General features: G+C 32.9%; 1 protein-coding gene across 1 annotated transcript; it reads right to left on the reverse strand.

Moving 5' to 3' along the window:
* Positions 1-2053: 2053 nt before the first annotated feature.
* LOC106664715 (carboxypeptidase D-like) lies at positions 2054-25817 on the reverse strand. Its single transcript, XM_014390669.2, has 23 exons — positions 25348-25817; positions 21411-21631; positions 20583-20746; positions 16651-16812; positions 16417-16564; positions 14488-14576; positions 13202-13414; positions 12930-13121; positions 12666-12748; positions 10971-11171; positions 10547-10786; positions 10274-10440; positions 9946-10204; positions 8430-8764; positions 8270-8351; positions 8109-8198; positions 5926-6031; positions 5648-5808; positions 4306-4450; positions 4125-4241; positions 3905-4060; positions 3172-3342; positions 2054-2725 (listed from the first exon to the last, which is right to left on the reverse strand). Exons 1-23 carry the CDS (start codon positions 25792-25794, stop codon positions 2592-2594), a joined length of 4083 nt encoding a protein of 1360 aa, XP_014246155.1. The 5' UTR covers positions 25795-25817; the 3' UTR covers positions 2054-2591.
* Positions 25818-25966: the final 149 nt, after the last annotated feature.

Consider the following 25966-nt stretch of genomic DNA (forward strand, 5'->3'; position numbering starts at 1 on the left):
TCATCCTGGAAGATAATCGTGTTTTTTCTCATGGGTTCTGCCCCCTCTAACTTTCTACGTTCTAGATCCATCACTGTACCAAAAGATGCTGCTGTTCTGAATGGAGTTGTTTCTTCTTTGTTGCCATTGTTTTTTTTTGTACTTGTTTGTTTGTTAATTTTGCTCGAACTCAAACATCCTGGTCATGTCTTCTCTTGGGGCCATGAATATTGGTTGCTCCTTAACGCGTTCAAGGTGGATGACAGTATGACACTACAGTGGAATCAAGCCAGACTCTCACTAGATACGGGTGACCTCACAGTGGAATCAAGCCCCTCTCTCTGAGACGTCAATTTTTTTTGTCTATTTTAATTACAAAATATATTGTATAATGCCCATAATGGTTCAGAACAGTCTGGACTAACTATTGTGTGCATCGTTTCCGATCTCTATGTTTAAACTACTATACAGCACTACGAACCCGTATCTACTTTCTTCAGGGATTAGACATAGTGTTGAGTTGCAGGTTTGTATGCCCAGACTTTCGATGCATATGGTTGACTCCAGGGTGGAGTCACGGTTGTTGAGTCATAAAACATTAATTAAACAAAACATTAAAAATTAGAACCTAAATCAACCTATAAAGTTTCATGAAAACAAAAAAAAAATCTGTACCTGGGTATGGTCTCTGATTTCGATACTGCATTCAATGGGTAATTACGCTATTACTATCGCCATTTTAGTTAGAAGCCTGTTGTTGGTTTCTCTTTTTTATCCACGTTAATATGCCTTGTTATTGAATAGTTAAGTAAATTATTTTGCTTTGGATGTAAAAGAATTGTTGAAGTTTGTCCAAGAATGTTGTAATTTGTGTTGAGACAACAAGGTTTGTTAAAATGACGCTCTCCACAAAATTTTATCTATCTAAAATGTAGTACTAAATATAAATGATTAGGATAAAAAGTATATATTTAATTAAAACATAAAAAACAATCACAGCCAGCAAATATTTATTTATTTTATATTCACATACCTAACACTGTTTTAATGTAAAACAACATGTGTGTGTATGTATGTATGTACGTGTATATATATATATATATATATATATATATATATACGTGTGTGTGTGTGTGTGTGTGTGTGTGTGTGTGTGTGTGTGTGTGTGTGTGTGTGTGTGTATGTGTATATATATATGTGTATATATATATACACGTGTGTGTGTGTGTGTGTGTGTGTGTGTGTGTGTGTGAAACAATATTTATTACAAATAATATTATAAAATTAAAAAAAGATTGACTATATTTTTTAAACAAATTAATCAGGAAGCCATTATTTTCTTTTAAGCTTAATACATATTTAATATTATTATTTTTACATAATTCCTTCATTTATACAGAAATTGTGCAAACTCTAAAACAACTGCAACAAGCAAAACACTAAATTTATCATCAAAACACTACATTTAACAAACAAACAGTAGAAAAATGTTCAACATTAAACTCTTCATTCAACATAAAAAATAAATCAAACCAAAAAAAATTTTTTTCTTTAAATTTTACTTTCACCAAACTCAGCCAATGTAGAGATACTTTCAACTCAGTATTTAATTGAACGGTAATCTGTCATAAATTAATTTGTAAATGCAGTTATATGCTCTTTCTTTAAATGTAAATAAACAATTTACTGCAAATAATAATATCATTTAAAAATTGTAAGAAAATAAATTTTGTCGACATTACGTAATGTTTGTGAGCATTCACAGAAGGGAAAAACCCTGGGTCGTTACTTTTACAAATCAAATGTCAAGTGTGATATGACAATTCCAATTCCATACAAATATAAAGCCAAGCTCAAAAAACAATCAAATAAAGTAAACATACATTTGGAAATCAGAATTACAATATAAATAGGTTCTACTGACAATTTTGTAAACGATGTATTTAAATTATAAAAAAAAGATCCTTTTGAACAAATAATTATCACAAGATTAAATTAATTGAAAAGATTATTTGTTAACTTTTTAAATAATAATGAAAAACCTATTTCAAATCTAATAGTTTTAAATACAAAATATTGGTTAATTGTATTATATTAATTTGTTCATTTATCACGTCAATCAGCAAAAAGCAAAAATATTAGGTTAACATCACAATCAATTTTTTTTCATTTGTTCTCAACACAGTTTATCACATTTCAACATCACTTGCCATTTTATCATCATCACGTTAATCATAATGGAAATTACTAAGCGAAATATTGTTGCAATATAATTAATTATATCCATTCTGAAAAATGAAAGTACAATTGTTCATTCAACTAAAAATGGCTAATTTGTTACTTAGATTATTAAAATAAAATAAAATAAGGCCCACATACATCATCAAAATGACATAACGTCAATGTGAAAATATTTTTTGTTCTCCTCATTTGATCTAGTTACTGTTTATTGCTAAAGAAATTGTAAAAAAAATCAAATAAAATTTACAAAACATTTTCATAAACCACCTCACACACAAATACATAGCTTCAAATCCTAAAACTTTTACTTTTTGAACGTCATATTTGTTCGATTAACAGGCGACTATCAATTTTTACTTGTATAACTAATATTATGATAAGTATTTCATATAATCTTTTTGAAGTTTAGTTGTATCAATTATTTCTTCCTCACTTTCATCTGATGATGTGCTTTCATATTCAATGTCACTGTTATCATAATATGCTGCTGTATTAAAAACTTTTTCTAAAAAAAAAAATAATAAATTTAAAAAATTTTATTTGTTTTATAATAATTAAAAATATTGAGATTGTTAAAATTATTTATTTATTTAACAGCTTTTAAAATATATTATGTACATAATATGTACCCTTTAAACCTATTTATACAATAAATAAGCTAATTGAGGGTCATTGAGGTACTCAATAATCTGCTGTTGACCCTCTCAGAATTTGCATTCACGCTAATAAATGCATTCACATTGGTGACAGGTCAAAAGATCATTAACAACACAACTACAGGTTAAATATCCTGCAGACCACACAGAAAAATCTCACAACTTTTATTAATTTATTACTGCCAGGTGTTGGAAATGTGGAACATATAACTATTATGTTGTGACATTTAAGCAGTGTCCGATATTTCTATTTATATATATCTATTAAATAGCACATAAATGAAATATGACTTACTGTTCTTTGTTTTTCTTGCATCAAAAATAATAGTTTCTTCTTTTTCATCCGAAAGATCGTATGGTAAAACGACTGATGGAAGCAATTTAAATCCTTTTGAAGATGATTTATCTTTTCTGCATAAGTAGTACAGTACAATGCCAACGCCCAACACAATGATAATATTAAAAGCTGTAAAAACAAAATAAAACTGAGTATATGCGAACATTTTGCTTGAAAAGATACATGTAACCCTGAATTATAAACCAGTTTACAGGACAGAAAGGCATAATTATCAAATATCTTAGAAAACAAAGCATTAAGCAAAAATAATAAATAGTAAGTAAATTTTCAATTTTAAGTAAATGCACATTGCAGTACAGTAAGTCCTCGATTAACATCGTGGTTACAGACCTGAAAACAGTGATATTAAATAAAACAACCCTGAGTAAGGAATATTTGAATACACATATCAAGAAAAATAACAGAACTGACTGCTATGAAGGAATTTTTTACACTAAATTAATTATAAAAATAAAAATAAAATGAGCAGAAGGGGTTTCTGAGATCCATGTTAACAAGAAACAGCCAGTCAACCATCAATCCATAGGAGTGACTCAGTGGTGAACCAATACAAACCAAAATTAATATTATGCCAGAGATGTAAAAATGAAATAACATAAACAGAGACAGCGTTAACCGAGGATCTACTGTGCATAATAATTAAATTAATAATAAGTAAAATAACACTAACCAACAAGGAATATAAACTGAAGTTCTGATAGACTGGGAAATAACGTAGATTCAGAAATTGTAAAAACAACTTCTTGAACCGGTTTAGTATCCGTTAAAACAACTAGTTTTGTTGATGAAGAATAACCATCTGCAGTTGCGACAAGGGTATACTCACCTGGGGACATAAAACACATAATATTCTCTATAATATTGTCAAATTTGAAATAAAAAATACACACCCTTTTCTAACGGTATCCAGTATGCTCCTGATTTGTTGACAATATGAGACACATTAGACCCTTCTACATGTATAACTCCATTTGATATGGGATGATGATTTGAATTCACTACGTAACCTTCACATAAAAAAGAAAATTAGACATCAAATATAATCACAATTAAACAATTAAATAAAATTACCCGCTACACCGATGCCATTTACTGGGGTTTGTATCGGAGGCAACTTACTTCGTAATGGTTCTACACTAATATCTACAGAACTCATAATTCCTTTTTTGACTGTGACAGGTGTCTTTTGTGTCATGGGGTGTGAATCTGACAAAACCTGAAAGTTACATTACATGAGAATATTTCAAGATAATACTGATTGTTTGGGCTATTTAATATATATACTGCTAAATAATTCAAGTTTCACTAATTATAGGTTTGTTCCAAAAAACCATCACACTAGTTGCCAACTAACCAGTGATTAATGGCAGGGCTTGCCTGAATATTGACTTATCACAGATTCTTAACACAGTTGGAATGTTTTTTTACATCTCAAACTTCTTCAGTCAAATTCTACCCTTCTACCCTTGAACTGTCAAAACCAACATTTGGTTGGTAAGGGTGCTGTTTCTACACATCTTGATTAGAAAATGGAGAACTGATTATTTGGTGCCTCCAAAAATTCAAACTGATCCTCGCTACTAATGTCCAGATATTTATGCCATTTTAGACTCTACATATACGGCATGTAACGGCGAAACTATAGAAGGGCTACGACTGCAGTTGACAAAAGAGTAATCCGACCTATGTTCTGGTGACACCAAATAATTGGTTCAAAAGGGCTCGAATCCAAAAATGTTTGCACGTTTGAGTCAAAGAGGTCGCCTTAATCTGATCCGCGGCGATAACAAATCTGCGTTCCGCTGGTCCACCTTTTCATATTTATAAAGTCATATTTGAAGAATACGCCAAATTCAAAGTTTTTATAATTATTTAACTTTATTACACTGTTTTCTTAACATAAACAAACTGAACCAATAGAATTATCTTGATTGGCATCTTATCCTATTTCCAAAACTTCTAGATGCATTTTTTTTTGTGTGTGTGTCTTTCCTGAAAAATTAAGTAGTCGGGTTGTGTAAAGAAATAAGGGGTCTCATTTGAAGCTCAAAAATACTGTCAGTCCTCGCTCTAGTTGTAAGACCTTTTTGATTTGACAAGAGGGAAAGTGCAGAAAAACATCAAAGCATGTCTCTGATTTCCAGCGGTCCATGCAAAATCCTCAGACTGTTTTGATGATCAAAAACTTGGCCTGAAGCTATGTTGGAACGGCTGTCTAACAGTTTCAATTTGCATTTGTAACATGTTGGAACGGCCAAACTCAATTGCAGATTTGCCTGCCAGTTTGCTGATGGTTTGGACACGTGATGGAACAAACCTAATGTCAAAAATTTTGCATTTGAACAAAATTTATAGTTTTACACAATCAGTAGATTATTCAATAAAAACGAAAGTTTACTATAAATAACATTACCATGATATGATAATTTCCTGGTGGAAGAACCATTTTTGCTATAGCCATGTTACTTGACACAGGTAGTGTATATCCCGATGATGGATCATCATCACTTGTTATTACGATCACGGCTTTTCTCACTGGTACACCAAATGAATCTTTGACTGTGACTCTGACACCTATTTTTATTAAAATTAAATTGAATTTTTTTTAAATAAAATGAACCACATGAACATTTCAAATTAAATGTTAAACTAGGTTGTTATGTTGATTACCCCAAAATCTGTATATTTTACCTTGAAGTAATTGTTCGAATGTACTAAGAAGAGGGTTGAGAGATGTTCTCCACAAGGTGGGAATCTGTGATGGCAGGACATCACTGCAAGCAGTTTGAACAGTTATCTGAAAAGAAACAATTCCCAAATGACAGCAGAAATTTTAATTATTTAATTACTTTTTATTGTGAACTAAATTATGCAAAGGAAATGTAGATGAGAAATGTAGAAGAATAGTTATTTATGCCATTTTAGCAGATTAGGTAGGCAGAGCCATCATCTCGGATCACCCCAAGCACATGCTAAATTGTAGCGTATAATTCTGCTGTGTAAATGCTACAGTGCAGCAAGAGCGACCACAATGCAGGGATGCATGGCAAACACCACCCCTGTTCAACTATTTAAAATTACCTTTTTCCACTAATATTCTATCTATAATAGTAATAATTGTATAAATTTAGAATTTAAGTAGGTACACCAGCAGGACAAAAACAATATAATACATGAGATGATGGTTATGGATACTAGGAAACAGCATTTGTGCTCCCCAGGCACTGCGGCCTTCTGGCTTATTGTACCTTCCTAGTTCCCTAGTTCAGTGCAAATGACTTAATCCTTTTTCTTAGAAGTATTAGGTCATTGACTGCCGCTGCTAGAAGTTCATTCCCTGATTGGTTTGTCTTTTCATCCTAAGTTATGTCTCCCTTGAGCCATTGTTTCACATTCAAAGATGACATGGGTGGCTATTTCTTTCTCCTCATTGCATAATCTGCAAATGGGATCATTGCTGTATATGCTCGTGTTACATATATTTTTTCTCAGATGCCGGTGATCGGTTAATAGTAATTGTTTACGCCAATGTAAACATTTTTATTTATTAATAGTTAATTAGAAATCTTATCCTTTATTATTTTAAATTGATTATTTTTAAAAAAATTATAAAGACAAAATTTGTAAGGATCACGACGCTGGAGGGAGAAACAGGTTAATTTTCAGCAATCCTTCGTAAAAGGAGTGAGTCAGTGTCTGGTTTTCGAACTGTTCGCACGAAGTACAACTGTCTTCAGCGAGTCGCTACCTGGGTTTCAACCTGTACACACGAACGTACATCAGCTGTCTTCAGCGAGTCTCTCCCGAGGATTCAACCCGTACGCACGAAGGTACATCAGCTGTCTTCAGCGAGTCTCTCCCGAGGATTCAACCCGTACATACGAACGTACATCAGCGGTCTCCAGTCTGTCGCTCTCTGGCTTCCGACGGGTACGAACGAACGCACCTTTGACGTAGTCCGGCGAGTGGCTCCCAGACTCCAATCTCAAGCTCCAAGATAAGCGCCAAATCGTTTGATCTTCACTGTCGTGTCGACAAGACGTACGAACGTCCTTATTCTTTTAATTCAACATTGCCATTTTTTGTATTAACTTTCTTATAACCAACTCTCTATATTTCTATATATTCGTTAACTTTGTTTTTGTTTCTGGCCAGATTTTTGTTTCCGTATTTTTATCATAAATTGTCAGTTAATAAATTTATTTATTCATTTTTTTTTAACCTTAAGTCCTTTACGCAATAGCCGGCAACTATCCCTGGTAACGCCGGACTTGGAGGGTAGATATCCAATACTCACTCCCGCCGGCGTCTACAAAACAGTAATTTTAACTTATTCTTTAACTTATTAATTTTATTTTATTCGATTTTGTTCGTTTTCTGTTTTTAAATTTAATTTCATCATGACACAGTCGCAAAACGGATTATACACGGTCTTGCAGATCCCCTTCTGGCTAGTGTTGTCTGCTTTTTTGTTACCCAAAATTCGTTTGTGTCTTAGCACCCAAGATATCATCGGATTGTTGTTTCCTCAGATTTTGTCAATTTGGGAAATGCACTGATTAGTTGGGATGTGATTCTTTTACTCGCTAATGCTTTAATAGCTGATTGGTTGAGCTTATGAAGATTTTTTTGCCAGTGTAACCTCTTTTAAGATTTTCTATGGCACAAGCATTGATGGCATGAATATAACACATATAAGCACATGATTGTCAGATTAACGTCTACCAAAAAAAAAAAAAAAAAAAACCAACAAGGATAATCAGACCAGGACGATAACAGACTATTAAACTTGCAAATTTTGCATTAACAAATAAACTTTATCATTGTAAAAAACCTTCTTAAGTGTAAGGTTTAAGTTACATAGTTCAACCTACCATGATCACTTTGTAAATATGACGTAAAATGCTTGAAAATTTATTTTTGAACTCTTGCATATTCTTCGTCACAGGTGGACAATTAGTCATCTAAACACCCAAAAGAATATTATTAACAGTGTTGAATCCTTGATTATTATTGTTATTATACAAATAAATACCATATTGTAATTTGAATAGGTAAGTGAATCTTGAACCATTTTGTAAATCAAAGATTCAATATAATTTGATGATTTTAAATGCCTAAAAACATATATTAGAACAATGTTTACAATTGTCACTTTTAATAACTAAAATATTTAAGTAATAAAGTAATAATACCTTATGCCCAAACCTCCAGTTTCAAAATGAATAATTATATCAAATTTCTCTTCTTCGAACAATTTGTTAAACTTGTGAGCGTCGGAGGGATTATTTATAAACATATCCATTTCGGTCTTATTAGAAACTTTTTCAGAGAGGTGACTTTCTTGAAGATTGGGAAATATATGAATTACTGTTTCATCAAATAGCGACAGTATCATTGGATCCTTCATTTTATAGCCGACAAACAAATGGCGGGCCAAACGTACGGCAAGCTCTTTACTGGAAAATTCGGAAGGAAACAGGCTGCCAAATACGCCAATATGCAACTTTTGTTCATTTGCTAAAGCAACCTGTAAATATAAAATTTGATGTCAAAACACTTCTCTAACAACTTTTAAAATGGCAACATTACAAAAAATCTGGTTTAGCAAGTGAGAATGATGCAAAAAAATACAATAAATATTAAATAAAATTATGTAAAATTCTCAAAATCAATTTTTATTTTTTTAAATTTATTTTATTTTTTTTTTTTGGGGGGGGGAGAGTCCAGGAGATACAGTGGGAATCGAACTCACGATTGTGGAGTCTGTGAAGAATCCACTTGTGTTATAATTGTTAACTTTGACATGAAACGTCTTTAAAACCAAACCAAAACATAAAGTTCAACTGTAATAAAATGGTCTATACTGTCTTGCTTTAAGAACACCCTAGATATTAGTTCAAAGACAAAAGGGCAGTGTCTTTTTTTTAAGTTAGATAGTTCAAAGACAAAAGGGCAGTGTCATTTTTTTAAAAAGTTTGAATTGTCAGCTCAAGGGTTGACGGCAAGGGTGCACAGTGCTGATTGAACAAAGCCGGTGCTCTGGCTCTTTTCCATTGCATGTATCTCAAGACTCAAATGTGTATATGTATTGTAGTCATCGATCAATTTAAGCAATAATAAGTTTATTTTGAACTACATTTTTATTTAGAACTTAAAATATGTATAAAAAAACTGAAATTTAATAAAGCAGCCTCAGCTTACTTGGGGACTTCAATAGCAATCCACGATACAACAGCTACCTCGTTAAATTCACGAAGAATGAATTCAGCCTCAACCATATGCCCACACAACACGGGCAATACCACTATCGATTGTATGCTCACCAGACACATCGATGTTGATTTTATGATATATGGATATCTCTTACTTTCCAAATCACAGGTGAATGTTAAATAAAATCGTCATCAAATATTAGTCGAAATAAAGTCATGTATTGTGTCTGTTTTATCTTGAAATAAAATTTAATACACAGTCAATATCTCGTTTAAATTGAGTCCAATGTGCTAAAAGAGATTTGCTGACAAAAATGTTTCACGTTAAACCAACGGTAGTGCCTCCGACATAATTCTACCGATTTTTGCATTTTTGAAAATTTCGCTTGTTTTATGTTTACCTATCAATTTAGTCATATTAAGTGAGGGTTAAAATCAAAATCAAGTATTCAACAAGTGCACACACATTAATGACTAAACCAACGGAAAATCTTACGTGTTTTGAAAGTTTCAGTGAATAGAAACCAGTTGTTTTATCTTCTTTATATTGTGCAATTGAAGGAGTTGTTATGTCAAGAGTTTGTAATTCCCCTTTTATCTGTTCATCTGTCGAATATTCCTGCAGAGGAGCGATATTAGCCTTTTGGTTATAATCATATTCAACAGACCAAGCCATAGAATCAGTTCTCTGTAGAGTGAAGTTTAGAGATACTCCTTTATTTTCAACTTTCACAGTTTTAGTTTGTTCTTCGTACCTATTTAATAATCGTCTCATCAAAATAAATTAATAATATATAACAGTATAGTTGTTGTCTTGTACTTACCCATCTATCTGTGCAGTTACATTGTACGTACCTGGAAGCAGAAGCTTCCAGTAATCTCCATTAATGTAAGTTCTTACTGGTTTACTTCCATTAGAAACAAAAATGTTGACACCTCTTATATAATTCCCAGATGAACTTGTAACAAATCCTCTAATTCCTATGTGGACCTAAAACAATAATAATAAATCTAAATGGTTATAAAATGTCCTATGAATATATTGCCCTATGGAAGAACAACTCCCTAGGAAACCTCTTAAAAATATAACTCAATACCTGTTCCATAAAGGTAAGTAAAGATTCTTTGTTAATCTTCCAATAAGAACGCAGTGACTCTGTAAATGGATATTTATTGCAGCTCATTTCTATTGTAAGTTCGAGACAAGAATGGACGACGTAGTTATAGTCCTGCATTCCACCGGGCACTACATACCATGCTGCTCCGTTTGTAATGCCTTCGGGGAATGTTTGTTCAAAATTTTTACATTTCTGCCCTAAATGCATTGTAGGATGACTCTAAAAATGAGAGATTACAATTGAAAAGTATGAATTGTTGTTAATGTACTCAGCTAAAAGTGAATGGCTTGATGTATCACAAACTATACACCTCTATTTACATTCATTAGCAGACTTTGAAAAGCAGCCTCAAGAACTTTGCGTTCTACAAGTACTTTTTGACATGAAAATGTTTAATACTCACATTAGAATACACCTTGGCAAGATATTGGAATACAGTATTATCTGGAGTAACATTTGATTGCCCATCATTTTTCATATTTTCGTTGTTATCAAAGGGATAATTTGCTACCAATGCTCCACCGTGAAGATTTGCAGAAAGAACAAATGGGTATTTCTTAAGCCATTCGATAACAGCTTTAGTTTCAGGTTCCAAAGAATGGTTCTAAAAATAAATATAAAAACAATTCATTTGTGGATCAAAAATTGTTTAAGGACTCACAATCATGAGTCTTTCAAGACCCGGCGAATATTTTTTTGTTTGTTGCCAGGGATGCTTTATTTATATGTATCTTTCAATGAATTCCTCTATTAAAAAAATGTAATTGTTACTGCTTGTTTTGTAGAGAAAATGATGCCTGGGTTTATTTATGCCTGCTGATCAGGGTCCACATTATAATTTATTTTTCTAGTACCTTTTTTTTTTTTTTGGTATTTTCTAGTAGAATACAAGGTAAGCAGAAAAGTTTGTGCAGTTTTTATTGTTATTGTTTTAAAACCAACATTTCTATTTACATAGAAGGATTAGGTTTTTACATCGCGTAATACCAAGAAGATAACAGTGTTAGTTCATTAAAAAAAGTCTTCAACAGTTCACTGTAAATTATAAAATATTTTCTTTCTCGTGGCTTCAAAATCAATAATTCATGCTTGCTTATTGTACAGATTTATTCTCGGTACTAGGGTAGCCGAGGCACCTCACCCAAATTTGCACCACATACAGTAATGAAACAATAAGTGAGCACTACCCAAAAGTCATTCAAAAAGTTTACTTCTGCGAATGAAGTGTTGAAAATTCGGTCTGGTAGACCTTTTGGTCTTGAATGGCGTCGAATTGAGGAAAACTATTGAACTGATCCAATTTTATGGCAAAAAGTAGACGTTTTTTGACCGAATTGTCAAATGCAACAAAAATCCTGTACAGTAACACCAGGTCATACCATTGGCTTCACCAAATGACCCTGTCCCTGAAAACGGATATGCACCAACAAAAGGTGGATGCTTTGTGTTTGGTATAGTACTTTTTTTTTAGTTTCCATTCCTCTTTTTTCCCAAATAACCTTCGGTTCATTTTATTATTTTTTGGGGTGTTTTTTAGAGGGGTTTTTTTTCCAAGAGAAAGACATTTTTTCTTTTTCAACAACTCAGTTTGGTTTTAATAAGGTATAAAAGGATGTTGAACAAAAGGTAATACGTCAAATAACTTTTCTGTTGGTTAAAAGCATAATAGAACATATGAAATTGTAATAATTTTAAGAATAAATGTTCCACATGAAAATGGCCAGTTAGGCCAAAACGTTGTGGAAAATAAAAAAATGCCTTTCTCTTGAAAAGAACCCTCTACAAAAAGCACCTACAAAAGAAAAATAACTACTAGTAATAGTACTTTTGTAAACTTTTGGAACCACTTTTGAGCAGTACGCTCACTTATTTTTTCATCACCGAATGCAGTCCAAATTTTACAAGCTACCTCGGCTGCCCTAATACCAAGCTAAAATTACAATAGACAATAAGCATGAACAAATTATGGGTTTTGAAGCCGAAAATATAATAACAATCACCATTAATTTTTATGTGTGTGCTCTTTTGTGTCTGTAAATGTATTTTCATTTTTAACTTTATGATATTCAAATAAAGTAGATAGAAAAAAATATATTACCAGTGCTAAGTATTGATCTGGAAAATTTCTGTTTAAATCCACATTATTTGCATTATTCCGCCCTACAATGCCAGAGAAATCTCCTACAACAAAATTTTTAAATTTTTCTAATAAGCAACTTTTTATTGTGTACACATGTAAACAAGAGTATAAGAAAACAAGAAAGTGTTTAAATTAAACACTTAAAAAAAGTCTATTTCATTTTGAAAATAAATTAATAAATTAAAATTAATAAAACTAAATAATAATAATAAATAAACTTGCCTTCTTTTGCAATTTCAAAGCCATCTGGATTCAATGAAGGTAAAAGATGAATTCTCATTTCATTAACAAGATTAGTTACCCTGCTGTCTGTATCATAGTTTTGACAAAGATATTGAGCAAGCAAAACTAACATCTCTCTTCCGACAGCTTCATTTCCATGCATATTTGCAACATATTTGAACTCAGGTTCTCCTGTAATAATAATAACAACAATGTCTATCAGTTAAAAAACATTATAAAATATAAATTGATTTAAAATGTTTTAATTTTACCAGGCTCATGAATTCCAGGGTTATCACTGATTTCAAGGACGAATAACTTCCGCCCTTGCACACTTGTGCCGATATCATAAAGTCTAGTGATGTGCGGGTATGTATGAGAAATAGTCATTAAAACATCCTCTAGGGCATCATAATGATGGTAAATGAAATTTACGGGTAATAGGAAATCATCGCTTTCTTTTATTACAATATTTTTCGTGTGTTCTGAAATTAATAACAAATTACAAAATTGTGCAATTCAATAGAAAACATACATATTATTTTCAGTGTGTTGCCCTGATAAATAGTTTAAAATGGCTGGTATTTAGTGAACGTTAATTAATGATTATTCAGAGATCGTGAGATGCTGTCTGGTGTGACGTAGGTTTAGAAAAACATTTTCTTTATCGTGCCAACATTTTGATCTTTATTGAGATCATCTTCAGGACCTGGGATTTATAAACATTTTTTAAATTATACAAATACATAGATGTGAAAAAATGGATTTATACAATGATAGATATTTTAGATTCAATCAAAGTATTTGTACTCACTCAAAGTGTTTGTTTTCTGTGTAGATGTGTCATTGCTGTGACCGCATCTCACAATCTCCAAATAATCGTTTAAAATGGCTGTGAACTAATTTGTAATTTCGCCTAACAATAAGTCTTGTGAGACAAAAGCTACATAATTATAATACTGAATATATGAACATTTAGCAACCATACATTTATACACAGTAAAACTTCGATAACACTCCCGTCTATAGCGATTTCCTGGATATAAAGCTCTTTTCCTGAGCCCCAGTCCTAGTGGGGAATTTTCCATTGAAAGTTTATTCATCAAAGTTCTGTTATATAATGATAGTCTGAACAGAAATGTTACTATAGGTGAAAAAGACCAAAAACTACTAAGATGGCACAAAAATTGCCCTCTTACGAGCGTAGAAGTGGAAAGTTTGTTTTCTAAACTGAAACATATTTTGCCTTACAGGAGAGTTTCCCACAAAAAATATAACTGCATTTAATAATAAATTTTAATTCGTATAAACAAACATACTATTTTCATTTTTCAATTTTTTTTTTGTTCGTAAAAATAATTTTGAGTTTTTGAATTAAATATATTGTGAAATAAAGCGTTTGCTTTTAAAGAAAAGCGGTTTTTTTTCTTTCTAGTTTTTACCTAAAATCTAAAATGATTGGTTTTTGCATGTTTCTAAATTTTTATGGCACAGAATTTCAAGTTTTAATTACAACTATGGGGTGACATGTAAGTGTGTTTTATCAGTTCAATCATACCTATTTGATACGGAGAATATTTCAATGTAAAATTTAAAACAACAGTGCTTCCTTCAGTCACATTGACTTCTTTTTCTTGCGATTCTAACCTGAAAGCAATAACAAAATCAAATTTGGCCAGTTTAACACAATATTTTTTCTCAAACTAAAAAACCTGTAAAGTTATAGAATAAATAAAAACTAGCATTGAAATTTAAAATTATGGATTATATTTCATGTGTTTTGACAAATAAATATGAAGTTAAATTTTATCAATACAAATATCCCGTTTAGGACGGTGAATGTGATATTGCTCCTGCTTCCCCCAGTGTGGTATTGATAGATCACACTCTAGTCTCTTCACTTTTATATTGAAGTTCAAAGAAGCAGTAAGTTGCTTCAAACAGCAAATGACATTATTTTTCTAATTTCCCACTCTCACTGGTGCTAAAATTAATAACTTAAACAGTACCCTACTTCTATGAATTGAATACAAAAGTGAAGAGAGTAGAGCATGATATCACACTCAGCACCTCACTTGTGGAACTTTGTTGTGAGCTCAATATCGCGCTGACCACCATGAATGGGATTTGGTGTGTGTGTTGTTAGATGCTTGTATGATAAAAATTTCTACCCTCAGGCTGAGAAACATTCAATTTTTTTTCTTCTAAGCATTGTTTAAAGTATAGTAAAACCTCCATTATCCAGGGTTCGATTATCTGGGCCCCAGGTCTCTTTATCAAATACTATGTATGCAGTATATATTTCGCGTAGCAACAAGTCACTTCTGATTCAAAGAAGACCATCTTTTCACTTGTGTCTATGAAACTTCCGCTGGACTGTTTATATTGAACACATTTGTTACAACCGTTGTTCTGGAATGACGCACTAATCCTGCGCCAACTGCGTTTGTTGGGCCACAACCGGTATTACCCCACTCTATGAGCACAGCGAAAGAGAGTATCAATAACTGGGGCATGAAACAATTCCTTAGGGAGTGGAATTTATCCTCCGGACACAGGCAATCGAAAGAGTTTGTTAAGGCGATCAAACCAGCTGAATCGAAATGGCTATTCTCTATCTCAAGGAAGGGAATTAGGAGGCTGATAGGTATTNACAGATATCATTCTAGAACGATGCACCTCTTTTAGAAAAACCCCACTTTCAAAGCTTGTTGGATGCTGGGTGTATTTTTAGAATCGAATCAGTGTCACGTGCTTTCAGTGTCACTTTGTCAATGTTACTGTAAAGACTCTTTTTCATTTTGACCTTTTGAAAAAATTTTAGATGAGAGAAATAAGGAAAAAATAATCTTTTTGCAATATTTTGGTAAATTCTAAAAGCTTTTAGTTCCTGTAGATTTTCTTTTATTTATGTAAGACGCCTTTCACTCACCCTGTGAGTATCATCAGCCTTTGTTAAAACAAAACAGAATAGAAATAATGCAAAATGCACTGTCCTACAGTTTGAAAAGAACAATGCATTTTGTGTTATTTCTATTCTGTTTTGTTTTAATGAAGGCTGATGATGCTCACAAGGTGAGTGAAAAGAATCTTCTAAAAATAAAAGAAAATCTCCTGGAACTAAAAGCTTTTTGAGTTTACTTAAACAATCCATGATGACGTTCCATTACAAAAAAAGTACAGACATTAAAAGAAACAACGATCTTTTTCATATATGAAGCAAAATTAACATATCACTTTAAAGTGCAAGAGCACGCACACGCACAATAATAAACTGAATTTATTACACAAATTTTATTGTGAATTAATAAATTTGATACAGATTTACTTCTTCATAGCCCTAGTTTAAGTTTAATAAATATCATAAAAACCCATAGAGGGCAGCAAAATAGTTAATATGAAAAGAAAATTTAACTTCATACTGTAAGTTAATATTATAAGCCTTTTTCAAATAGTATATGATCATAAAATATTTAATAATATTTACCCATATTGTGATACTTTAATTGTATATGTTCCAGGATTCAGTAGTCTCCAGTACTCTCCTCTAGATGTCGTTGTGATGTTGTGGTTAACACCACTAACTGATATTACAGCTTTATTAACAGGTGTACCGTGCTCAGTTGTTACTAGTCCTGGATTAATTTAGAAGAAAAAGTGTTCGTGAACTCTTCATAATTTCATGGAGCCAAAGTATTTTAATGCTTGATGAATTTATTACCTTTGACACCCCAGTGTGATGCTTCTATGAAAGACAACAAACTATTTTTATTGTTTTCCCATTCCTGAGGTAGTTCCTGCCTCGGAGGATATTTACAGCAACTCAGCTCTAATGTTATTTCAAAACAATTTGAATGTAAATAATTAAAATCTTGCATTCCACCTAAAAAAAAAAGGAAAAAAGATAAAATGTTGAGATAAACATGAAAGTTGAAGGGAAGCAATAATTAACATATTCGTTACGGCACTGATCTGTAAAAACCCGATATAGAAAAAAATTTATTTTTGCAAAACTGTAAAAAACTTCCAAAAGTTCAAATCGAAAAACGGTCTTCACAATAACGCTGACTAAATGATACTAAAGGCCTGTGATACCGATTTGATTCCAAAAATACCCAAGAACCCTCAACAAGCTTTGAAAGCAGGGGTTTTCTAAAAGATGTACGTTATTCTGGAACAAATAGGGAAGGATTTAGTGCATTTTTCCAGAACAATGGTCGTAACGAATGTGTTAACAACTAAAGCCCTTAGACAATAAATGCAGAGGCGATTTGTTCTACAATTTGTTTTCACCTCTAACCAATAGATTTTTAGATCATTATTACAAGTAAAGAAATGTTTTAATATTAAACAAATTTATATCAGATTATGTCAAGTAAATATATTTACATAAAACTATTTCTCAAAATAACACAATACAGTAACAGCTTCATGTAAAAATACAGTTATAAAAAGGAAATTAAAGTATTATAATTGTCTAGTCAATAATAATTAGTAATTACTAATATGAACATAAGAATGATTCTTATTAATTATTTTTTAGTTATTTAAACTAGTTTTTCATTTAATACAGAGAAGGCTGAGATGAGAAATTAATGTCACAAGCAGGACTCAAACCCACGACTTCCCACTCGTGACACTAATGTTTAATATCAGCCTTCACTACATTAAACGAAAAACTAGTGTACAGAAGAATGCACCTGTACAAAACCATAAAGTATAGCCGATTTATGTACAAAAGGCAATTTTAAACTATGGACTTCTAAAGGGTAAATAATAAGATAAAATAATGTGCAATCTACTTCAGTGAAGCTTATTATCTCATGATTGATAAAAAATTATTCACGTTTCCTTACTGAAATAAAGGCTTGATAGTAACAATCATAAGCTTGAGGTTCACTATAACACTAGCTTTGCTTTGAGCTTGAGTCTGTGCTTTGGTCTGTTCACATATTGTCGATACCGAATGTACTAGTTATTTGTAGTTATATAATTGTAATTTTTGTAATTAGTAATTTAAAAATGTTCTACATAGAACCACAGGTATGAAAATTTAAATAGATGATTCATAATTGTTAACTTCTACAAACAGTAAATATAGTTTCATCGTTCCAAAGAAGCTTTATTCCTCGAAAAGTCAACGAATGAATTGAGACTTTTTTTTCTAATTGATTTCATCCCTGATCAACATTTAATTTATATTAATTGCAGTTTTTTTATTGTCTCAAGGTTTTGATCAGTAATCGAGTGTTAACTAAAAACTTGCGCTTCCCGCATATTTTCTCTACTTCACAAAGAAACGTTTAATCATGGATCTGTATAATCAAACCAGACCCTAACCTAACTCTTAACCAGCCTTACCCTATTTAATCTAACCAGTCTATAACCCTAATTAACTTAACTTGTTACTAATCTAAGCCCTACCTAACTTAATCTGTCCCCAATCTTAACTTAGCCCATCTCTAACTCTAATCTAAATTAACCAGTCCATAACTTTACCTACTTAATCTGTTCTCAATCCTAACTACCTAACCTAACCTCAGTCCCTAACCCTAACCTTACCCAACCAATGTGCACTCCCCAGTATTGCAAAATCAATGACATGCAAACGGTCAAGCAAAAAATTTGTGAAACCAACCCAAAAACATATTTATGTTGAACTGTAAGGCTCATGACATACTAGACGTCTAAACGCTAGACACCTAAAACTGCGTCTAAAAAATCGCTTTTCGTGTTTGATGCCATACTAGGCGTCAAAATGCTCTTCTCCTACCTCAAACGTCACTTAAAGTGTTATGTGTTTGTTTTCTATGTAGATGCGTCATTATTCTGTGTCATGTTGAGAGTGCCAGTGAGATATTGATGTTTTATGTTTATATACAATGGATTTTGAAGGGGTGGGGAAGGAAGTAGGGATAGAAATCCATTTTTATATAAGTCGGCTTCTTTGAGGTGAAAGGTGCCGACAATGGGAAAAAGCTAGATTTGATGTAGTATATTAGTAATATTAGATGGTGTTAGTGCTGAGTTGTAGTTGTTGATTATTAGTGATAGTTATGTAGGATATGTTTGTATATCTTTATGTTCTTGAGATGAAAAGATTCAGGGCTTAGAGTAATAATTCTGTGAAGTGCCCTTTGGCCATGTTTATTATTGTATGAAGACGATGGTGTGATGTAAAGTTGAGGTAGCGATCTGTGTTTCTTGGTAGTTGATACCAATCTGTGATTAATGTGCCATCTGGTTGTTTTATTATGAGTGTATCTAAAAATGGTATTGTTTTATTGTTTTCGATTTCATTCGTAAATTGTAGGTGTGGGTGAAAGCTGTAATGTATCCAATGTAGTTTGAATTTGATCTGAGTGAACTGCTGTTAATATATCATCTACATATTCAGTGAGGAAGGGTAATGTGAAAGGAAGTTGTGGTATAACTATGTTTAATAGATGTGTCATAATTATATCTGCAAGTATCGGGCCTAGGTGCTACCCATGGCTATGCCAAATAGTTATTTGTAAAAACGATTGTTATATGTAAAATATCCGTAAATACAGCAGTGTCGAACCATTGTTATGAATGTGTTTTTTGATAGACTTTTGTGTGGTGTTATGTTGGGCCATTTATCTTTAATAATGTTCAATGTTGTGTCTATTGGAATGTTGGTGAACAATGATGAAACATCTAGGGATATGAGAGAGTAGTGTGAGGGGATGGGAATATTATTAATTTTGTTAATGAAATTAAATGAATCTTTTACATTATATGTGTTATGTGTGATGTTGAGTATATTGGTTAGGTATTTTGTCATGTTGTATGTAGGGGAATTTACAAATGAAATTATTGGTCTTAGGTGTTCAGGTTTGTGAATTTTGATAGATCCATATAGTTTTGGGGGGGATTAGAGATTTGTTTTGAAGTGATTTGTAGGTGAATATGTCAATTTCTTTTTGTTTAAGTGTTTCATGAAAGATTTTGTGTGTCTGTTTGATGAGAAAAGGGGCAGGGTCTGATTTGATAGTGCTGTATGTGTTTGTGTCATTGATAATTTTGTTAATTTTTCATTGTACTCTTTTTTGCTGATTGCTACTGTTTGTTTTGTTTTATCAGCAGAAAGAATGAGTATTTCTGGATTATTTTTAAGATTTTTTTATATTTTGGTTTATTGGTTTTATTTTTATGTTTGTTGAGATATGGTGTGTTGATTTGTAGTGAGGTGTTGTAAGTGATTTGTTATTGTATTAATGCATTTTGATTGTGTTATGCCTTTTTCTTGGTCCGTTTTTGTTGACTTTTGGATTGCATAGTCTACATTAATTTAGCTGTTGAGAAATCTGTTTTGTTGTAAAGAATGGAATGCTTGGGACCAAGTGGTAGGAAGTTTTGGATTTCCGGAGGAATGTTTTGTTAGGTTTAGAAACCAATTGTTTGTGTTACCATGTGTCTGTTTGTTGATTAAGTTGTTAAGTTTTATAGTGTGTTTGTTTTTAATTTGATCAAAGTGGAAATTGTATGCAATTTTTTGATATTTGTAGAATTTCTTTAGGGTGTCTGTAGGTATTATGTGAGCGGCACTGAGTTTTAATTTCTTTCTATTATTTGTTTTAGATCGAGTGAGTACTAGATTACCTAGATATAATAAATAGTAACACCTACCAGCAACACTATACCACTTATTGCCATTAGTTATCCCGCCAGGAAAATTGTCTCCTTCACAAATATTTCCACTTGCCATGTACCTGTGGTTTCTTGCATAAAGGAAGGCCAATGATTTGAAAACTCCATCGTCAGGAGAAGCACTGTAAGTTTGATCTTGAACACTGCAAAATTTCAAAAATGAAAACCTGGTTGAACAAACTTTTCTATACAATATTATTATTACATTACTCTATTATGTACAATTATAAAATTTGTAGCAAATAGTAAATAGAGCAGGTATAGCCTTACCATTAGCCACATTTTAAAGCTGCATGAAAAACAGAAAATAAGTAAAAATCTTTTATATGATTGATTAAAACCATAATTTACAAATATTCACACTCGCAACTTTTTGTAAGACTCTCTTCAAGATCAGTGTTGCATATATTACATATACTTTATCATAAATGATATGACAATTAATTAAGGTTTTTAGTTGAGATGAAAAAAAGTTAATGGCACGAGAGGGATTGAAATTGAAAAATGGCAAAAGGAGGGAAAACTCATAAGGTCGGGTTGAGATGGGGAGTTGATGTCCGAGTGGATCGAGGTCACGATAGCTCAGGTGGTAGAGCAGCAGCGTATCTAGCCGAAGGTCGTGGGTTCGTATCCCTCTCGTGCCATTAACTTTTTTTCATCTCAACTAAAAACCTTAGTTAATTGTCATGTATTAATTGGTCAAGCAAATCATGGAAGTAGTGAATAAATGATATATGTAAGAAGTTTTTAAACATCATGATAAAGCATATATGATTTTATTTATTAAAATGATTTATTACAACATACCCATCATCGTAAGGGTAACTGGCGACAACAGATCCTCCATGTAAACTAGCCGAAAGGACGAATGGGTTCTCCAAAATCCAATCAATAATGGCAACAGTTTCAATTTCCCGTTCTGCATAGTAGTCTTTGCCAGAGAACAAGCGCTTTGGAAAATTTCTGTTTAGGTCGAAATGATGAGCATTAACTCTTCCTTTATACATTTTGTCATCACAAACAGATTCCTAAAAACAAATAAAAACAAAAACAAAATTAATAAAAGAAAAACTAAGAGTCTACAAACACATATGTGTGTATATATACTGATATCTACTGCAGTTAAGACTATATAACAAACTAGTTTCCATTTAAAAAACACATTGCCCATAAAAAAATATAAAAAATAAATAACTTTCAATTAATTAAGGCTTTTAGTTGAGATAAAAAAAAGTGAGTGTCACAAGTGGGATTTGAATTTGTCGCCGAGAATCAAATAGATTACACGACATTTGAAAAATGGCAAAAAGGAGGGAAAATTCGAAAGGTGGGGTTGAGATGGGAAGTTAGTGCCCGAGGGGATCGAAGTCACGATAGCTCAAGTGGTAGAGTAACGGCGTATCAAGCTGAAGGTCGTGGGTTCAAATGCCGCTCGTGACACTGACTTTTTTATCTCAACTAAAAACCTTAATTAATTGAAAGATATTAATTAGTCAAGTGGACCACTAAAACTAGTGAATTTTAAAAAAATAACTTTCGAAATGCATACTTTCTCAGCCTTTTAAGTTACAACTATGTGCTAAGGCTCATTTTTTGGCAAATTCTCTCTTAACAAGATGGCTTTTTTTAAATCTTTAATGTTTAGGAATGTTTTCCTAGCTTCAGTCTTTCATCAGTATATTTAAAAATTCGATAATACGTTAATTTTTGCACTTTTTACTTCAAATTGAGCTGTGGAGCCAGGAAATCGTCCTGTAGCAGTGCCCTATAGCAATCAATTGGAAATTTTAATAAGCTTTCAATTGGTCACCGTCCACTTTGTCCGATTTCACAACCGTTTTCGAATTATTCACGATTTTTGGGCAAAAAAACATGATTTTTTATGTGCTCATGGGAAAAACGATCACTCTCTCCCTCTCCCGATTTTCAAAAATGCATAAATTTTGAACAGTCATGTTTTTGCATATTTTATGTTCTACAACTTTTGTTTCGAGGACTTTTTCAAAAAGTGAATAGGGAAGCAGCAATTCTTACTTTTTTTGTTAAAAAAACTTGGTTTTAAATGTTTTACAATTAACAATAACAATAATAATAATAATAACAAAACAAAGGTAAATTACATACCATTCAAAAATTCTCATTTTCAACATCAATACCTGGTATTTACCTCACGGTCTCTCCATCCTCCTTGACATGCTCTTGATGAGGCGTGCAACTCCCATTTCACAGGTGTTGTGGCAGTTTGGCTTCGAATGACGTATTGAAACAATAGGTTTATGTATTGTAAAATGGAGAGAGAGATTGATCTGTTTTCTCCATGAGCACATAACAAACCACACAAATTTTTTGCCCGAAAATTAAGAATAACTCAAGAAGGATTGAGAAATCGGGAAAAATGGAAGGTGACCAATTGCCTATTAAAATTTCCTATCTATTGCTATAGGGCACTGCTTGCAGGACTATTTCCTGGCTCCACAGCTCCATTTGAAGCTTTCATAAAAAGTGCAAAAATAAAAATGTTCCTGAATTTTTGGATTTACTGATGAATGACTGGAGCTAGGAAATCATTAAAAAAAACAAAAAAAAACTATCCTGTTCAGCATAAAATTTTCTAAAAAATGAAACCTAGCGCATGCCTGTAACTTAAAATTTGGCCATTTTTTTGTGCAAAAAACTAGTGAGTGATCTCCTCCCTCCCCATATAAACTGGCAAATTTGGATAAGAACTCAGTTACATTTTGGATTTGCTAGTTTTATTAAATTAAATGTATTAAAATATTGTAAATTATTAGAACATTAATAAATAAAATTATAATTAAAAAATCAATTAATTGAAAAAAAAACTAATAGAACCAATAATTTTTTATACCAGCCTTGCATGGTTAAGTTTGGACAATCAAAAGAATAGTTAATAGAATTAATGAAAATCCAAAGTGCCGTTTTGATAGAATTGCAAGCTTGTAAGAGGGCATCTACGGAAGCCATACAAGTCATTATGGGCCAAATGCACATTGACTTGAACGGATGTACCCCGCTGAACCCATAAATAACAAGCGAAGAAAAGCCAAGAACGCTAAATGCTTGTTGGAACAATTCTACAAAGGGCTGCTATACCTACACTCTAATACTCAACATCAAGGATACACAAATGAAATACATCTCTAATGACAACTGCACGTCCCAGTTCTTTGATAGGCCACGGTGATTTTACTCGTAAACTTTATTCATTCAATTAATTATTCTTTTTATCTAAGGTCTAGGTTGAGATAGCGGCAGGGATAAAGGCGGCAACCACAAGGCCTTGTGCACCTCGACCCGAGTAGATCTGCTGTGCTCCCCTGTTTTTTTATAACTCCCTGGCCACTTCAGGTTGTTAATCAACCTCCATAGCCTTGCAAGCGGCTCCTTAGTTTAGGATCTTGCTTGTGGCTTTTCCTATCCTAGTTGCAAGAATCTGCACGAACTCGGTTGAGATGGAAAAGTTAGTGACACGAGCGGGATTCGAACCCATGACCTTTGGCTCAATACGTTGCTGCTCTAACCACTTGAGCTATCATGACTTCTTGGTCCTTGAAGTATTAGTTAGTAGTAGCTCAAGTGGTTAGAGCTGGTTTGAATCCCACTCGTGACACTAACTTTTTCATCTCAACCAAGACTTAGATAAAAAGAATAATTAATTGAAATAATTAATATGGTCAAATATGACCGCTAAACATATATGGATTATTTTGTTCATTTAACATGAAAGAAACACCTTTTTGTGAATCACTGTTGGGACAATTCCACAAAGGGCCGCTATACCTACACTCTAATACTCAACATCAAGGAGTGAATACAAATGAAATACATCGCTATTGACAACTGCATGTCCCAGTTCTTTGACTGGGCACGTTGATTTCACTAGTAAGCTTTTTAATTAAATTAATCATTCTTTTTATCGATAGTTCTCTCTCTCTACACATTCTTTTTATCTAAGATCTTGGTTGAGATAGGGATAGGGATAAAATAGGCGATAACAAGGCCTTCTGCACCTCGACCTGAGTAGATTTATTGTGTTCCCCTGTTTTTTTATAAATTGGCCAGTTTCAGGTTGTTGTCAACCTCCATAGCCTTGCTCCTTAATGTAGGATCTTGCTTGTGGCTGGAAAAGTTAGTGTCACGAGCGGGAATCGAACCCATGGCCTTTGGCTCAATACACTGTTGCTCTAACTACTTGAGTTATCATGACTTCTTGGCCCTTGAAGTGTTAGTTAGTAGTAGCTCAAGTGGCTCAACACACTTTGTAAATGCGGTGAAGAATAGATGGCAAAGCATGTTTTCTTGAAATATAGAAAATACGATAGACTTCGCTTTCAATAGAACTATAGTATAAGTACAACAATGCTGACAATTACGATCCTAAGGGATGTAATAGCAACAGAAAACAAATTTAGGAATACAGCAAATATTATGGAAGAAAAACAATGACCTGTAGGAAGTATGTGATTTATTCAGCAAAAAATCGGAATGCTTGTATCCACAATTTTGATGAAGTTCTGAGAGTTAACTGAAACACCTTTAGTAGAAATCAAGAATGAAAATGTTAAAGCAGGCGCAATGGTTTCACCGAGACCCTACAGACAAAAATTTACGGTGAGTGCACTTCAACGCATACAACATTCTTTAACTTATAGCATTATGGCTCAGATACAAGTTAATATTTTATGGCTTTGCAACACAAATTTTAAGATAAATAAGCTGTTACCTTGGAATTATAAAACCCGTCTGGGTTTAGAGAAGGTGCGATTGAAATGTGTGTTTCCTTCATGATCTTTGTTGATCGGCTGTCATTGCCATAAGACTTCAACAAGTGTTTAATGAGGATAAAGGCTATTTCCCGTCCGACCGTCTCGTCCCCGTGTATGTTGGCGACTATTTTCACCATGGGCTTCATCAAAGTCCGTTCCTTGTCTATGTCCTCGGACAGCTGCATGACCCAGATATCCCGGCCCTCGACGGACTTACCGATGGAGGACAACTTCGCCAAGTTGGGGTACTTGGTCGAGTATTCGGCGAGGCATCGTCCGAGCTCATTGTTCGGTAGGTAAAAATCATCACAGAGGTCTTTTGTTTCAGAGTCGGCTGCCGAAGACAAAGCTGACAGGAAGCCCAGGAACAGGAAGTGGAAGAACATAGTACAACTTACAGACATGCAGAAGTGGATGGCTGGTTCACTTCCGTCTAAATTCACGCCGACTGTTCAGACATGCAGCGAACGGCAGTAATCAGCATCGACTGAGACAGGGAACTGTAAAGGTCACATTCGCGTCTCATGACGTTTAAGTAGATTTGACATTGCCCTCAGGGGTGTAACTCGAGTAACT

This window comes from Cimex lectularius, unplaced genomic scaffold (genome assembly GCF_000648675.2).
Source record: "Cimex lectularius strain Harlan isolate CLEC.00 unplaced genomic scaffold, Clec_2.1 scaffold234, whole genome shotgun sequence".
Taxonomy (NCBI): Eukaryota; Metazoa; Arthropoda; class Insecta; order Hemiptera; family Cimicidae; genus Cimex; species Cimex lectularius.

Coding starts and splice junctions, on each gene's coding strand:
- LOC106664715 (XM_014390669.2), bottom strand. CDS start 25,794: ATGTCTGTAAGTTGTACTATGTTCTTCCACTTCCTGTTCCTGGGCTTC. Junction 6,032..8,108: donor ATATTTACAAAGTGATCATG/GTAGGTTGAACT, acceptor GTTTCTTTTCAG/ATAACTGTTCAAACTGCTTG. Junction 4,451..5,647: donor CAGGAAATTATCATATCATG/GTAATGTTATTT, acceptor TGTAACTTTCAG/GTTTTGTCAGATTCACACCC.